The sequence below is a fragment of the Condylura cristata genome, unplaced genomic scaffold (genome assembly GCF_000260355.1).
Source record: "Condylura cristata isolate star-nosed mole 26May11 unplaced genomic scaffold, ConCri1.0 scaffold00045, whole genome shotgun sequence".
Classification (NCBI taxonomy): Eukaryota; Metazoa; Chordata; class Mammalia; order Eulipotyphla; family Talpidae; genus Condylura; species Condylura cristata.
This window is the reverse complement of record NW_004567146.1, coordinates 2,321,067-2,336,883: the sequence shown is the minus strand read 5'-3', so window position 1 is coordinate 2,336,883 and position 15,817 is coordinate 2,321,067. Positions and strand designations below refer to the sequence as shown.

Here is a 15,817-nt window from a genome sequence, read left to right as displayed (position 1 = left end):
CCACCAGGGAGGACCTAAATCTTTATTTTAATTGGTATGTGGCTTTTGTGTGTCTGGTAAAGATAATAGTTAAAATTTTTTACCTGTAAAAGACTTTTGAGGTTTTTTACAGAAAGTAATAGATGTCCACACTTGTACTAACCATTAAAATTGGAAAAATTGGACTTCTTTGAAATCAGAAACTGCTTGTCATCAAAAGATATTAAGAATAAGGCACTCCGCAATTGAAGATGGATAGATATATATACATATATGTACATATGTTTATATATGACTCATTCATTTTTTATCAAATACTACAGAATATTTTAAAATGGATAAAAGCAGTGAACAAACATCTCACAAAAGAGAAAGTAGGAATAACCATTAGGCATATGAAAAAGTGTCTCCCCACTCTGTCTCTGGTGAATCTTCTCACCCTGGCATCTCTGGCCTGCACCCCAGCTCTTGTATGCATAAATAAATAAATGTTTTTTGAAAATTTAAATCCTCATAAATATTTAAAAGTAAACTACAAAGAAACGGAATTCTATGTTTTGGTATGGGGAAGAGGTTAGAAAAGGGAAGGAACCTATTTTTTTGTTTTCTAAATAGTTAAACATCCTTTTTTATAAACTGTAGTTCCCAAACTGCTCTGTCCCTCAGTATGGCCCAGGAATTTAACAGAAGGAAAAGTAAGCTGACTGATAAGGGAACTGTATCATGTTCCTGTTTTCTCCTCTGTCTGAACCACTTATTTTCAATTTAAGATTTGCTATAATTTTCTTTGTTTCATATTTTTGACAGCCTGACATAAGCCCTAGTTATGTAATAGAGCCCCTAAGATAATTAACTTTTGATAATGATTTTTTACCCATAATCTGACAGATTGTGTAATAACAGAAATTTAGATTAAATGTTTATTATAGCATGTGGTATACCTTTTTGTATTCTTGATCATTGCTGTTCTCATTTAAAGTAAGAAACAAATGACTAAAATAGCCTCCTCCCCCCCCAAAAAAGCCAAAATATTAAAGTCAAGGATACTGAGTTACAAAGTTGTTTGCACATTCCATGAATGGCACACAGAAAGATGCCTTGTTAATCCCATACAATAGAATCTCTACATGTGTGCAGTCCATAAGAACACTCCAGATGGTTTGTATGGGGTATTCCTTTGTAGAACACTGGTCTTTTTATTTTGATATGAATTTTTATTCTTTTTAAGTTCTCATAATAAATAATATCATTCTCATATTTCAGCAGTTACTTATGTGTTTGTTGTGGTAAACAGAAAAAGTACAGGCACCTTTTGCATTGCCAAAGCTATCTGCATCCCTTTTTAAAAACTGAAAATCACTTTTATACTATTTTCCTATCTAATGAATGTTTTTCCTGGTGCTTTTTCCTGCTCCTTTAACTTGTTTGTTTGAATTGTGTTCACATGAACCAAAATAAACTAAAATTTCAGAGAGCTTCATGGATCTGAAATTAAGAACTCCTACACAATAACAAAAACTAAGTTGTACATTGAGAAAAGTTGAGTTCTTGGGGAGAATTTTCATTTTTCCAATCAATAGAATTGCCTGCTTCTATGCTCTATAGATATTCCTCTTGTGTTACAGCCTAGACAACTACCAAATTTATAACTATACTAAGTGAAACAGTAAGGTTTTCAGAGGAGGAAAATGTAGAAATAATGGGATAGACATATCTTGTTGTCTCCTAGAAAACTTTGCTGGTGTGATTTAGAGTTCGAACAATTTACATAATTTTTTCCTCCTACTTTTGATTAGCTGGAAATACTCTTTCTAGCAAATAAAAGTAGTGTTAGTAATGAGGCCATTTTAATGAGTCTATTGAACTTGATCTGAATTAGTGAATATTTGCTGTGCCATATAATAAGTGGAATTAAAATTTCTAAAATTCCAATTATCTGTGATAGTTGGGTAGGTGACATGAACAGTATTTAGGATATTGATATTATCATTAATAATAGTGATTAACAAATTATTAAACAACATCAAGCAATGTGATAAGTATGTGAAGATATTATAATTGATAATTTAATCCTTCACCCTCTTAATAATATGAATAATCATATGAGGCCATTGCCATTAAAACTCCCATTTTATATATAAGACAACCCATTTAAGATCATGTAGTGATGGTCCCTCCTTGGTGGTGCACTGGTTAAAGCCCAACACTGCAAAGCTGGCCAGGAGGTGATCATTCAAGTTTGATTCCCGCCTTGGAGGTGATCCACCTGGCTCAGCAGACCTCTCCTGTCTCTCCCACTGCTCCCCTCAGCAGTATACTTTGTCAATCTGCCTGTTGTGCTCCCCAATCTGACTGATGAGTCTTTTTACTGCCCCCTCACCTGTGGCCTGCACCCCGTTCTGTATTAAAAAAAAAAGATCATGTAGTTAATAGGAGAGCTGGAACTTGAATCAAGACTCCTCTGACAACAAAGTTTGTTGCCAGCATGCAATATTACTACAGATGCCACTTTATTAGTTTTTGTGTATGTGCATTTAAAAAATGAATCAAGAGTAAATATGTATTAGGTTAGATACAGGTCTTTAGCTTCATGAATGATGATCCTATTTAGAATAGATAATGTTTATTATTATTAGTTGTTGGATAAGAAGAAGGGGTCAGATCTTAGTCATCTAGAATAATCTTGCAGAAAAAGGTTTGGTCAGAGTAAGATTATGAATGTATTCTTAAGCTGTTTAAGAACCACTTTGCCTTTGTAGCTTTTTTTTTTTTTTTAAAAGATCTATTTATTTATGCATGCAAGAGCTGGGGTGCGGGGCAGAGATAGAAGATGAGAGGATTCACCAGAAACAGAGCCAGGAGCAGAACAGGCAGATCTAATGAAATACACTGCTGAGGGGAGCAGCAGGTGAGAAGGAGAAGTCTGCTGTGCCATGTGGGTCAGGTCCCTGGCTGGGGATCAAACTCGCACTGCAGTGGCTGTGGGTAACTTCATAGTGCTGAGACTTAACCCCTTGTGCCACCAGGCAGGCCCTTCTACCTGAAAAGTTTTTCTTCTCACTGTTACCTTTATTTTGGCATAGTTTAGAAAATGCTTTACAAAGAGGAATCTCACTTGTTTTTGTTTTTACATATTTTTGTGCATTTTTCCATCTCAGTTGCAATCCCCTTGGGTTTCCCATCACCAAATCACCCATGTGTCATCACCATAGTCCAGTGCATTTCCCTTCTCCCACTATTTTGATCCCATTCCCCACTCCACCCCCACAAAATGTCTCTGGTATATAGCTGTTATCATTATCACTATTTTCTTGCCTGTTCTGTTAAATTCCTGTAAGAGAGAAACCATCCGGTATTTTTCCTTTTCTTTCTGGCTTATTTCACTAAGTATGATCTTTTCCAGCTCCATCCATGTTGCTGCAAAAAACATGTGTTTCTTTCTTCTTTTTTTTTTTTTTGGTTGCTGGGAATCTCACTTGTTTTTAACAACATGATTTCTAAAATAAAGAGATAGGAAATCTAAGTTCATATATTTTGGGGGAGGATAAGAATACCAAACAGTATCTTTTAGGATCTCCATCAAAGGAACCTGTGAAACAAGTAGTCAAAGTACAGTTACCTGGTTAACAGTGAATTTCTGTGAATTTTAATGAATTTCTAACAGTTCAAATGAAGCATTAATTCTAAAATAACTGCTATGTGTTAGAATCTTCGCAAAGATTTTAAGCATCATAGCTAAATAGGTTACAAAGGCTGTAAAACAGTAGGAGGACCTCCCTAGTGGAGCAGGGGTTAAAGACATAGCCTGCCAGGGAGGTGACCCACATGGCACAGCAGACCTCTTCTGTCTCGCATGTTCTGCAGTCTATCTGTTCTGCTCCCCACTCTGTCTGTAGTGAATCCTCTCACCTCCTGCACCTCTCACCTGCACGCCAGTTCTTGTATGCATAAATAAGTAAATCTTTAAAAAAAAAAAAAATAGGCGATGGTAATGGTAGAAAACAAGAAATAATTGAAAACTGGTGATCTTTTCAGCTTTGAATATGCTGTATGACCTAGAGTATGAGGAAGAATATTTATAAAGTTTGTCTCAAGAACTTGGTAACATATATAATATCCAGGCTGAGCGGTATACTGAGATTATCCAGTACTGAACCATGTGATGCTTTTCCCATTAATTTTTTTATTTTCTTTACAGACATTCCATACACCAAGTTTGGGAGATGAGGAATTTGAAATCCCGCCTATCTCCTTGGATTCTGATCCCTCACTGGCAGTCTCAGATGTGGTTGGCCACTTTGATGACCTTGCAGACCCTTCCTCCTCTCAGGATGGCAGCTTTTCAGCCCAATATGGGGTCCAGACATTGGATATGCCTGTGGGCATGACCCATGGCTTGATGGAACAGGGCGGGGGACTCCTGAGTGGTGGCTTGACCATGGTAAGGGACAAGGCATTACTGGACTCTCCCAGGCTCATGGGCATGGTATTAGAGGAGGCAGAAACAATTCTCTGTTCCCTACTACACTAGAGTATTACTTTTTTTTTGTCACTACAAAGACTTCATTTCCCCTGAATAAATGAGATTGTTACTTGAATCAATTTTAGTTTAAAAATGGTTTAAAATTATAAATGGAAAAAAATAAATAAAATTATAAGTGGTTCAGTGTTAACCCTGAAATAAAAATGGTTTCTTGTGATTGTCATAGGGTGGTGAGGGAGATTTCTTTTTCCTCTTTTATTATTGCCTTCTCATTCAGTTGTGAGTATGAGAGATAGCAGGCACATCAATCAGGGAGTTTATTAAAAATAGCCTGCTTCAGATGTATTGATGATGCTGGATTAGAGTTGTAAATCGGCATATTGGGTTTACAGCACATCTCTTCAGTAGACATCTCTACACACTATATGTGATCAAACATCTCTATCTTAGTTTCATATACTGTGATTCTCTGTTTATTGCAAGTAAAGTCATTATTTTGTGAGGGTACAGGGAAGTTTATCTTTACCTATATAGTGTCACTACCTCCAGTTTACTGAATAAGTTACTTGCTCTTTTTGCTTATCCAAAATTAAGATTTCTGGGTTATTTTTAGTTATTTTGGAGTAGGCCTTTGAGCAGAAAAAATGAATTTACTAATTTCTGAACCTTTGTTTAAAAGCTTAATGTTTATAGATGACAAATTGTTTGATATATCTAGAATTTTAAAAAAGACAATCTTGTTAAGCTGGGTTTATAAATTGTCTTAAATTTGGGACACAGGTCATGGTGATTTTTTTATATTTAGAATTTAATTAAGCTTTCTGCTTTTCTCAGGACTTGGAGCATTCTATAGGAACTCAGTATAGTGCCAACCCACCTGTTACAATTGATGTACAAGACATGGCATCTAGCTTGATACCACATAGCACGTTGACCACCATTGACCAATCAGAACTGAGTTCTCAACTTGGTTTGAGCTTAGGTGGTGGCACCATCTTGCCACCTGCACAGTCACCTGAGGATCGTCTGTCGACCACCCCTTCACCTACAAGCTCACTTCATGAAGATGGTGTTGAGGATTTCCGGAGGGTGAGGCATTCTCTGCATATACCAAATTCAAATTATTACCTACAATGAAATTGTTGGTCTACTGAGCCAACACAGTGTTTTTTACTCCTGCTCTACCATCTTCTCTGCTCACTTCTCACGTTTAATTTACTGTTATCCTCCAAATTCCTTTTTTTTTTTAAAGATTTATTTTATTTATTTATGCATAGAAGAACTGGGATGTAGAACAGAGGTGGGGGGGGGGGTGAGAGAACTCACCAGAGTCACTGAGTGACTCTGAGGGGAACAGTGGGCGAGACAGAAGAGATTTACTGCGTCATGTGGGTCAGCTCCCTGGCTGGAGATAGAACGACAGGACTCATATCTCAGTGGCTAGAGATAGTTTTATAGTGCTAAGATGTTAACTCCTGCACCACTGGGGAGGTCCCCCAATCCTATTTTTTTAAAGATTTATTAATTTATAAAAGAACTGAGGTATAAGCCGGAGGGGGGGTTGAGACAATTCACCAGAGACAGAGTTGGGAGCACAACAGGCAGATAAACTGAAATACACTGCTGAAGAAAGCAGCAGGCAGGACAGGAGAGGTCTATCACGCCATGTGGGTCATCTCCTTGGCTGGGGATTGAACTCATGCCTCATGGCTGGCAATAGCTTGATAGCACTGAGGCTTAAACCGCTGCGCCACTGGGGAGGCCCCAACCCCTATTCTTACTGGCACTCACATAATATCTCAATCTTTATTGCCTCTCTTAGTATTTCTGAAAATTCCATTCATGTGGCCTGTTTTCCTCATACAAAAGTCCCTTTTTTTTTTTTAAATAGTTCTCTAGATACTTTTCTTCTTCCTTCTTATAATTCTTTCTTTTCTCCCCTACAGCAAGTTCCGAGCCAGAAGACAGTTGTGGTGGAAGTAGGGAAAAAGCAAAAAGCTCCAAAGAAGAGAAAAAAGAAAGATCCTAATGAACCACAGAAACCAGTTTCAGCATATGCTTTGTTCTTTCGTGATACTCAGGCTGCCATCAAAGGACAGAATCCCAATGCCACTTTTGGGGAGGTTTCAAAAATTGTGGCCTCCATGTGGGACAGTCTTAGAGAAGAACAAAAACAGGTAAGCAAATAATAAGGAATTAGTAAGGAATGAAGGTTCCAGAAGTTTTTAAGGGTTTAAAAAATAAGTTTCCTTCCTTCTTATATATTCTTGCTTAATATCATCCTTGTTAATGACATTTAGTATCATCCTTTATCTTAGAAGTTGCAGCTATACATCAAATCAGAGTACACATCTAAAAAATTATTATAAAAACAAAGTCTTAACTTTTTCCAAGCCTTGGTTTTTGTTATCTGTAAAACTAGGATGTTTCTTAGTAAGATGTATGCTGTAGCTAGCTCTAAAACCCACTACAAAGTTTAGATTAAGAATTTAATTTAGAGGCCCTTTCTGGGGGCTCAGCAGGTTAAAGCACAGCACTGCAATCGAGCCACAGCTGCTTCAGTGTGAGTTCGATCCCCGACCTTGAGGTGACCATGATATGGCAGACCTCTCCTGACCTGCCTGCTGTTCCCTTCACCAGTGTACTTCATCGATCTGCCAGTTCTGCTCCCTGCTCTTTCTCTCTGAATTCTCTCACCTCCCCTGTACCTCTGGCCTGTACCCCATTTCTGTATGCATAAATAATTAAATATTTTTTAGAATTTTTTAATTTAGGATTTTCTCATTGGCCTAGGTATAAATTTTATAACTAGTCTTCCAAAATTTGTTTTAAAATAAATGAGTATCATGACACTATTAAAGATACAGTTGAAGATGACTATAATTATCATCCTAGACTCCCCACAAAAGATTCCTCCTGTCAAATAATTGAAACAAAAAACTGAATATATTACAGATAACTTCTACCTATTATTGCTCAACAAACCACAAATTTAGTAGCTTAAAAAAAAGAAAAAGTATTATTTCTCATGATTGTGTAAGTCAGTGGGGTGGTTTTCATGGTGTTCTTGCTTCCTTCCAGTTAGTGATTTCTGTTGACTGGGATGCCTTAGTTCACCTGGCCGCTTGTCCTCCAAGTAGGCTAGACTGGCTTCTTCACAATGTGACAGGCTTAGAGCAATGTTCCAAGAGAGCAGAAAAGCCTTTAATAAGAGTTTTTTGTATCTTATAAACCACATTCTAACAGTCAAAACTTAGTCACAGAACTAGCCTAGATTCAAATCAAAAGAGGAAACAAGTTTCCATTCTTGTTTGAAGAAAAAGCCTGCAAGGTGAAATTCTTGTGGGCCATTGTTGCATACAATTTTTCACATTCTTTAAGAGACAATATACTGGTAAGACACAATCCCAGGCTAAGAGATTACTAATTCTAGTTTTTGGGTTAGCATTTGTGTGGTTCCAGAAGCGGGCATAGTTTGAATTAGTGTTAGAAGTTTAGTTATTCTGGCAAGGCTAGTGTTGACTGGCTTTCAGATGCAGGTCACTTAGGAATCTGCTAGGAAGGCTATTCTGGTTAATAGCTGTCAGAAGTGTATTCAGTAAAGGGAATTGCTAATGATTAAATGGAGATGAATTGTCATTCACTGATGAATATTATAGAATGATGTCTTTTCTAGGAGAATGGGGACTTTTAAAATAGTCTCTCTTTCCATAGGTGTATAAGAGGAAAACTGAAGCTGCCAAGAAAGAATATCTAAAGGCTCTGGCTGCTTATAAAGACAATCAAGAGTGTCAGGTAAGTACCTCCTTGATGGTGAAAGGGATTAAGTGTCCGCACTATGAAACTATTCTCTGCTGCAGCACGAGTTCAATCCCCCGCCAGTGAGCTGACCCACATGGCACAACAGACCTCTCCTGTCTCACCTACCTCTCCCCTGAGCAGTGTACTTCATCGATCTGCCTGTCCTGCTCACCACTCTGTCTCTGGTGAATCCTGTCACCTAGACACCTCGGGCTTGTACCCCAATTCTCGTGTGCATAAGTAAATAAATCTTTAAAAAAAGAAGAAAAAAAAAAGTCAGGCAAAAGGGCTAGGGTAGGGAGTGATTAAACCAATCCAAAGATTTTTGTTGATTTGTGGTTATAAGTACCACCCAGGGCTTCCTTGGTGGCCTAGGGGTTAAATCTCAGTGCTATCACACCGTGGACTGAGTTCAGGCCTGAGTTTGACCCCCATTCTGTATATGGTGCAACAGACCTCCTTCTGTGGGTTTCATTATAAACTTTGCCTGGCAGTCTTTGTGAGTTTGTGTTGTTTACTTCAGGCAGGAGCACCCACATGCCCACAGCTGCTCTTTTTCTTAATTCCTCTCTTCCCCGCCCCAATCTGCAATGCACCTTTTTGTTGGGAGGTAAATTGTGTCCTGGGGAAAAGGGTTAATCTCCCAATCATGGGCTTTTTGGTCTTTTTTTTTTTAGGCCACTGTTGAAACAGTGGAATTAGATCCAGTGGCGCCATCACAGACACCTTCTCCACCTCCTGTGGCTACTGTGGACCCAGCATCTCCAGCACCAGCCACAACAGAGCCCCCTGCCCTGTCTCCTTCCATTGTTGTCAACTCTACACTTTCATCCTACGTGGCAAACCAGGCATCTGCTGGGCCTGGGGGTCAGCCCAATATCACCAAGTTGATTATTACCAAGCAGATATTGCCCTCTTCTATTACTATGTCACAAGGAGGGATGGTTACTGTTATCCCAGCCACAGTGGTGACCTCCCGGGGGCTCCAGCTGGGCCAAACCAGTACAGCCACCATCCAGCCCAGTCAGCAAGCCCAGATTGTCACACGGTCTGTATTGCAGGCAGCAGCAGCTGCTGCTGCTTCTATGCAGCTGCCACCACCCCGACTACAACCCCCTCCATTGCAACAGATGCCTCAGCCCCCCACTCAGCAGCAAGTGACCATTCTACAGCAGCCTCCCCCTCTTCAGGCCATGCAGCAGCCTCCACCTCAGAAAGTTCGAATCAATTTACAGCAACAGCCACCACCTCTGCAGAGTAAGATTGTGCCTCCACCCAATCTGAAAATGCAGGCTACCTTAGTCCCACCAGCTGTGGAAAGTAGTCCTGAGCGGCCTATGAATAACAGTCCTGGGGCCCATACAGTGGAGGAAACCTCTCCTGAGACAATCTGTGAGATGATCACAGATGTAGTTCCAGAGGTGAGTCTCTTTAGACTAGTGGTAATCTGTGTTTATGGTTAACCAGTAAAAGTGAGCATTACTAGCATTTAGTATCTGGCAACCAGAAGTATGAAACATCTGCAAGAGACAATCTCTGTGACAGGGATTGCCCTACCTGAGACTGTTGTGTTCTTGGTAATAAATACCAAGACTATTTAAAGTAATATAGTTCAGCTAGAGAAGGTATAACCTAAGCTTAGTTACTTTTCAGAGGTCTTCAAGGAGCCTAAGCTTCAGAGATGTGAATCCTTTACATTTCCTCTTCTTGATGTTTGAAAAGAAGGGACAGATAGATGTAGCCCAGTGTAGACACGGTTTATCTTACTGTCAATCTTTGCATGCATTCTGCCTCTCATAGGTTGAGTCACCTTCTCAAATGGATGTGGAATTGGTGAGTGGGTCTCCTGTGACAGTCTCACCTCAGCCTCGGTGTGTGCGATCTGGTTGTGAGAACCCTCCCGTTGTGAGTAAGGACTGGGACAATGAGTACTGCAGCAACGAGTGTGTGGTGAAGCACTGCAGGTGAGCTTTATGGTTCCTTCTTCTAATTCAGCTATCATCACATCACTTGTGTTCGAGATACAACTGAGTGTACAGTTGGTTTTACTTAATTTACATATGGTAGGTTGCTGCCTACCTATGTCTGATTCTAGAGTCTATGTCTAGAGTCTACTGTGTCCCTGCTTAAAAAGGGCTTAAATTTACCACAACTGAAAATGACGTGATTAGCAATACATGCTTTCCAGTTAGCAAACCTGTTTGCTTTTTATATGTATTAATAAGCTGTATCTGTGAATGTTAGTTTATCTCTAGATCAAATTAGATGACTGAGAGAATTAGAATATGGGGAGGATTAAAGTGAGTTTAGTAGTATAAGGTGCTAAATGTGACAGGAATGGGGGGAAATTCTGAATAATTTTTCCTTCCCACATTTTCCTGAGATTTATCTATATCCATAAAACAAAACATTGGTGTTCCCTATCTCACATACTCTATAAATCAGGATTTGCCATATTTCTGACTTTTAAACCCAGTGCCCTTTTATTCACATTGGATGATATCTCACCTTGAACCTACTTCTCACCTACTGGGAACCTACTTTAAGATAGTATAAAAAGAATATTGGTACTGTAATTTTAAGTCTCTATGTTTGTTTTCTCTTTTAGGGATGTCTTCTTGGCCTGGGTAGCCTCTAGAAATTCAAACACAGTGGTGTTTGTGAAATAGTCCTTCCTGTTCTCCGAGCCAGTGAAGACTTAACTGCTGGGAACACGTCCAAGAGCCTTTTAACAAGATGGGCTTTGGTAGTGCCTGATCTCAAACCATGATGGTCCTTTATGCTTCTCCCCCCTTTTCTTTCAGTAGGGGTCACGTTAGGGAGCAGGGCCATTGAGTTTGCTGTAATCTGGATTTGCTTTTTCCTTTTTAAGTACAAGCAGAGATACCAGTAATTAAAATAGCAGAGGAAAGGGTAAAGGGAAAATAAACAGAATCTAGGGATAGGATGGATGGCAGGGTGATTGATGGTGGTGGGGTTTTTTGAGAAAATTTACTGCTATAATTGTCACAGGACTTTCTTGAAAAATTGTTAAAATGATCGGAGAGTATTCAGCTTTGAGTCCAGGAGAAAATACCAGTGTGTACATCAGTTTTAAAGGGGACAAAGACTGCATTAAAGGTTACTTGGTGAGCAGGGAACTCCTACTGTTACAACTTAAGTGCTGCTCGGGGAACAGAGGTTTTTAACTCAATTGTCACAGTGGATCATAGGGAAAATATCACCTAGGAATTTCTCTTTACATATTGTTTCTGTAGTCGGTATTCCTCTATCTGTATTATCATAGCTGTAAAAGGCTGTCTACATACTTAAATTAATATAAGAAGTTTTGCCATAGTCTAAAGAAGTGTGTTCACTTGTATTTGATAAAGTATCTTTTAAAAAATAGGCCAGAAGTGTTTTCACTTAGCCGTCATGCAGACCACTCTCTCCATGCTTATACCAGTGTGCTCACTTCACTTTTTTTTTTTGGAAAAGAAATAAGCTAAAGAATAGACTAGCGGAGCCACATAGTTGCAATAAGCAAATATGTAGAGGGTGATAGTCCACAGTGATACCAAAGTGAAATTCAATCAAACCTTACACCTTAAGAATGCGACCCCAGAGAACTTCCTAACACCATGCTCACATAGTACTGACTGCTAGTCACTTTGATCCTACAGTGTATAAGCAACATTTTAATGCTTTCCATGCATTTATTTAGTTTGAACCCTCACAACCCATGAGGTAGGTAATATTCCCATTTTATGTATGAGTCAGACTGAAATGAGACTGAGACAAAAACAGAACCTGACCTTATAATCCCAACCACAATACAAATTTTATTTAAATAAGGCGAGAAGACTACTGTACAATATCAGTTTTCAGGTGCAGCCCACAGAGCTATGGCCCTGCATTGCTTAACTCTGAGGAAGTGCTTCATAGATTCTTAGGTTTAGATATGATACCATCTGGATACCTTTGCTTGAACCGAGCAACCACATCTGGGTCTAGTAGGTGGATTCCATCCAGCTGGTTTCCAAGTGTGATCCTGAAGCAAAGGGAAAGAAGATGCAAATCAAAAATCTTAGAATTAAAAGGCTATTAATATTACAGTGGGTATTCTTTGGGTAAGTAAAATGCTACCAGCGTGTCTTTAAATTCAAAGGGATGAAAGATTGCGACTGTTGTTTACTTTTCCCCTGTGTAACCACCAGGGGGCAGATGCAATTCATCCCAAAGAATAAAAGGAAATGCCTTAGGTGGAAGTATAAATGGAGACCCTAGAAATCAGTGGTTTAGTCCTTCCTGCTGGGTTTCCAATGAATGTTGTAAAATCTCATAAACATTTTAACTACAAGCTTAGGTGACTTACAAATCTCCTGAAGCCAATTTGCTGGTGGACTGTGAGGTGAAACTATTTCGTTGAGCAAAAACAGTTCTGCCCTCTGGGGGTCAGCCTGTTGTCTTACCAGTTGGGTTGCACATTGTGTGGTCGTCCAAATAACTCAATCTTACGAGTACCAGGTGACAGTCTCTCAATCATGCCATAAATTTCATCTGGTTTATGACTGGTGGAACGAACCTAGGAAATAAAGGCTCTAGCTACTTTTAAGTTAACCCAAGATTACAATTCTAGACTTTTCCCGTATGTTTACGGTCTAAATGAGAGAACCTGGAATAAGAATACATGTCATTTGAGTAAGTGATACCAAGTAAAATGTCCAGGGGAAGCACATACCTCAGCTACGATCACATCACAGTCCAGACCTTGGTTGAAGCCTTGGGGATTTCCTTTGACACCAACCTGCTCACCAGAGAACAGATTACCTTATGAAACCCCCAGCATTTGAACTTTTTCTCAAGAAATTAAACAACTTAAGCCTCCCTGGTGGTGCAGGGGTTAGTCTCAGCACTGTCGAGCTATCATCAACCACTGAGGCATGAGTTTGATCCCTTCAACATCCAGGAAACTAACCCCCATGGCACAGCAGACCTCTCCTGTCTCACCAGCTGCTCCCCTCAACAATGTACTTCAATAGATCTGCCTGCTCTGCTCCTCTTCCCCACTCTGTCTCTGGTAAATTCTCTCACCCCCTGCACCTCGGGCCTGCACCTCAGTTCTATGCATAAATAAAGATAAATCTTTAAAAAGCAAACAACTCCTTTCTTGCTCCACCTATTGAATTAGGCCCACTGCTGCTCACCAAGCAGTGTTCTTTCCCATGGTTCAACCAGTGACCTGTTCGGCCTGTCCGAATGATGCGCTGCAGTTGATTTGTCTTCACCCAGATAATTTCATCTACCCGTTCATAACTGTGAAACATAACACAGAGAATTAAAAGCTTTAACTAGGTTTCACAATTTAGGAGTAGAACCATCTATCTTTTGGTAAGGAATCATGGAATACTCTGGGAAAAGGGGACCTATCTACAATGATTATGTATTTCCATCAAAAGAAGGCAACAGAGGGCCCTCCCTGGTGGCGCAGCGGGTTAAAGCACAGCACTAAGAAGCCAAAGCCACTTCCACATGAGTTCGATCCCCGCCTGCCCTGGAGGAGATCCACATGGCGTGGCAGACCTCTCCTGACCCGCCCGCTGCTCCCCTCAGCAGTGTACTTCGTTGATCTGCCTGTTCTGCTCCCCACTCTGTCCCTGGTGAATCCTCTCACCCTCCGCATCTCTAGCCTGTACCCCAGTTCTGTATGAATAATTAATTAATTTTTTAAAAAAAAAAAAAAAAGGCAACAGAGATCTCTACTTACCCCCAGAGGTTCAGGCATTCTCTGCCCAACTCCATGGCCCTAGGAAAAAAGGAATACAAAACTATTTCCATGCCCAGCCCATGTTTTTTTCCCCCTTTAAGATGTGTTTTCGTTAGATATTCCATGAACACTGACATGCAAGTATGCCATTAGGGAGCAGACTGGATCTAAGAGTGGAACCATCTGTTCTAAATCTCTATACATTTCACCAGAAGTAAACAAATATAGTTCAAGGCATTGTCTGTGTTATAAACAGGCACTAAGTCATAGTAGGGGAAAAAGCAGACTCGGTCATACTCTTAATAGCAGGGCTAGGAAACCCCAGGACTTTATCCCCACCCAGTACTCACTCTGTACTGTATCTGCCCATACCTACATATCTTTGAACTGCATTACCTGCCTGTGACCCAGAGGAAGAGAAAGCCATCATCCTGCAGTACTGGTATGTTGAGCCTGCGCATCTCATCATCTGTCAGGGTCCCATAAGGCAGCTCCATGTGAATATCCCAGGGTGGGTCAGCCATCACAACTGCAAACTTGCCCAAGATACTGACGTCCAGGTAGCGGATATCACAACAGATCCACTGCATAAGGTGGTATTTGGTCATCTTCCCTTCCTTCACTCTCAGATGCAAGGCCCCAGACCCTCCTTGCCATATGATTTTCTTATTCCCTTATGAGGATGTCTTCTCCCACTCCATTCCCAATCAGCAGGATAGACTGCTGATTACACCCTGCTCTCCTGTATGTATGGCTGTATGATTTAAAAACATAAGTCATAAGCTGGGTAAATTTTCTGACCAAGCAGTTACCTGAGGTGGGAAGAGCCGATCTGCATTGGAGTCGCCGCCAACACTTTGTGTAAGAGCAAGTTCCTGGCTTGGTGTATGGTCTTTACTGCCAGGAGCCTCAGAATCCATGCAAGCATCAATTTCATAGTGAACATATTTGCAAGTATCCATGTGGAAACATGTATTAAGGAAAGAGCAATCACCTAATGACTCATCAGTATGCTTATTGATGATTCGTCTGGGGGAATAAAAAGAATCAAGATAGTGTTCTAGGGTTAGACCCATAGTTCGAAGTCCAAATCATTTCAAAGTTTCATTACCGACTCCTAATTTTCTCTATATAGCACCTCCTATAGTTTTCAGAAAAGGGGGGTAGGAGAAATCGTAATTCACACTGAAGAGTATTATTCTCCTATGATCAAAGAAAATCCTTGTAACAGGAAGAGAGGGCTAGCTGGTTAGAGCAGAACAAAACACTGACTTAATAAGTTCAGGTTCCTGTTCTTCCTAGACAGTCATCTGAGAGAACTTTTTATCTTTCAGCTCAGAGACAGCGATTCCTTGCATTATAAGGAGGGGCATTACCAAAAAAAAATATGTGGGAGGGCAGCCTGTATTCTCTCCCACAAAACACTACTCCTGAAAATAAAACTTAAAGAGTCTAGCAGTCTAAAACAACCATAGACTAAGTGATAGAATTAAAGACAACTCCAATGACTGAAAAGGAATGACTGCTTCCAAGAGGCCCACCCCCACCTTTTTCCCTCCCAAGAGACCTGAAATGTAGCTTGCGACAGGGCCGATCAGCATCACTGGCTTTCATGCACTCCTCCTTGGTTCCATAGTCACAGAACTCCTGCACCTGGGCCCGACCTCGTGAGCGAAACTTTTCAACAATGGATTGTTCCTTAGCTGTTGTTGTATTTAATAGCTCTAAGATCTCCTGACTGACCTACAACAGAAGAAATCTTGGACTTAAAAAGGGCTGCAAATGCCCAAAAGTAGATGACTGGATTA

At 40.1% G+C, this 15,817-nt stretch overlaps 2 protein-coding genes across 2 annotated transcripts in view; one reads left to right on the top strand and one right to left on the bottom strand.

The window, feature by feature from the left end:
* TOX4 (TOX high mobility group box family member 4) overlaps window positions 1-11,956 on the top strand; it is a 13,920-nt gene extending 1,964 nt beyond the window's left edge. The window contains exons 3-9 of the mRNA XM_004694669.2: window positions 4,178-4,420; window positions 5,297-5,551; window positions 6,409-6,639; window positions 8,177-8,257; window positions 8,941-9,684; window positions 10,064-10,227; window positions 10,872-11,956. Coding sequence (XP_004694726.1) covers window positions 4,178-4,420; window positions 5,297-5,551; window positions 6,409-6,639; window positions 8,177-8,257; window positions 8,941-9,684; window positions 10,064-10,227; window positions 10,872-10,932 — 1,779 coding nt within the window. The 3' untranslated portion in view covers window positions 10,933-11,956. The remainder of the gene's footprint in view (window positions 1-4,177; window positions 4,421-5,296; window positions 5,552-6,408; window positions 6,640-8,176; window positions 8,258-8,940; window positions 9,685-10,063; window positions 10,228-10,871) is intronic.
* Window positions 11,957-12,062: 106 nt separating this feature from the next.
* The window catches only part of METTL3 (methyltransferase like 3), a 10,129-nt gene continuing 6,374 nt past the window's right edge, over window positions 12,063-15,817 (bottom strand). Inside the window, exons 4-11 of the mRNA XM_004694668.2 lie at window positions 15,577-15,752; window positions 14,822-15,038; window positions 14,406-14,593; window positions 14,010-14,048; window positions 13,450-13,558; window positions 12,984-13,049; window positions 12,715-12,827; window positions 12,063-12,293 (exon numbers count right to left, since the gene is read on the bottom strand). Coding sequence (XP_004694725.1) covers window positions 12,182-12,293; window positions 12,715-12,827; window positions 12,984-13,049; window positions 13,450-13,558; window positions 14,010-14,048; window positions 14,406-14,593; window positions 14,822-15,038; window positions 15,577-15,752 — 1,020 coding nt within the window. The 3' untranslated portion in view covers window positions 12,063-12,181. The remainder of the gene's footprint in view (window positions 12,294-12,714; window positions 12,828-12,983; window positions 13,050-13,449; window positions 13,559-14,009; window positions 14,049-14,405; window positions 14,594-14,821; window positions 15,039-15,576; window positions 15,753-15,817) is intronic.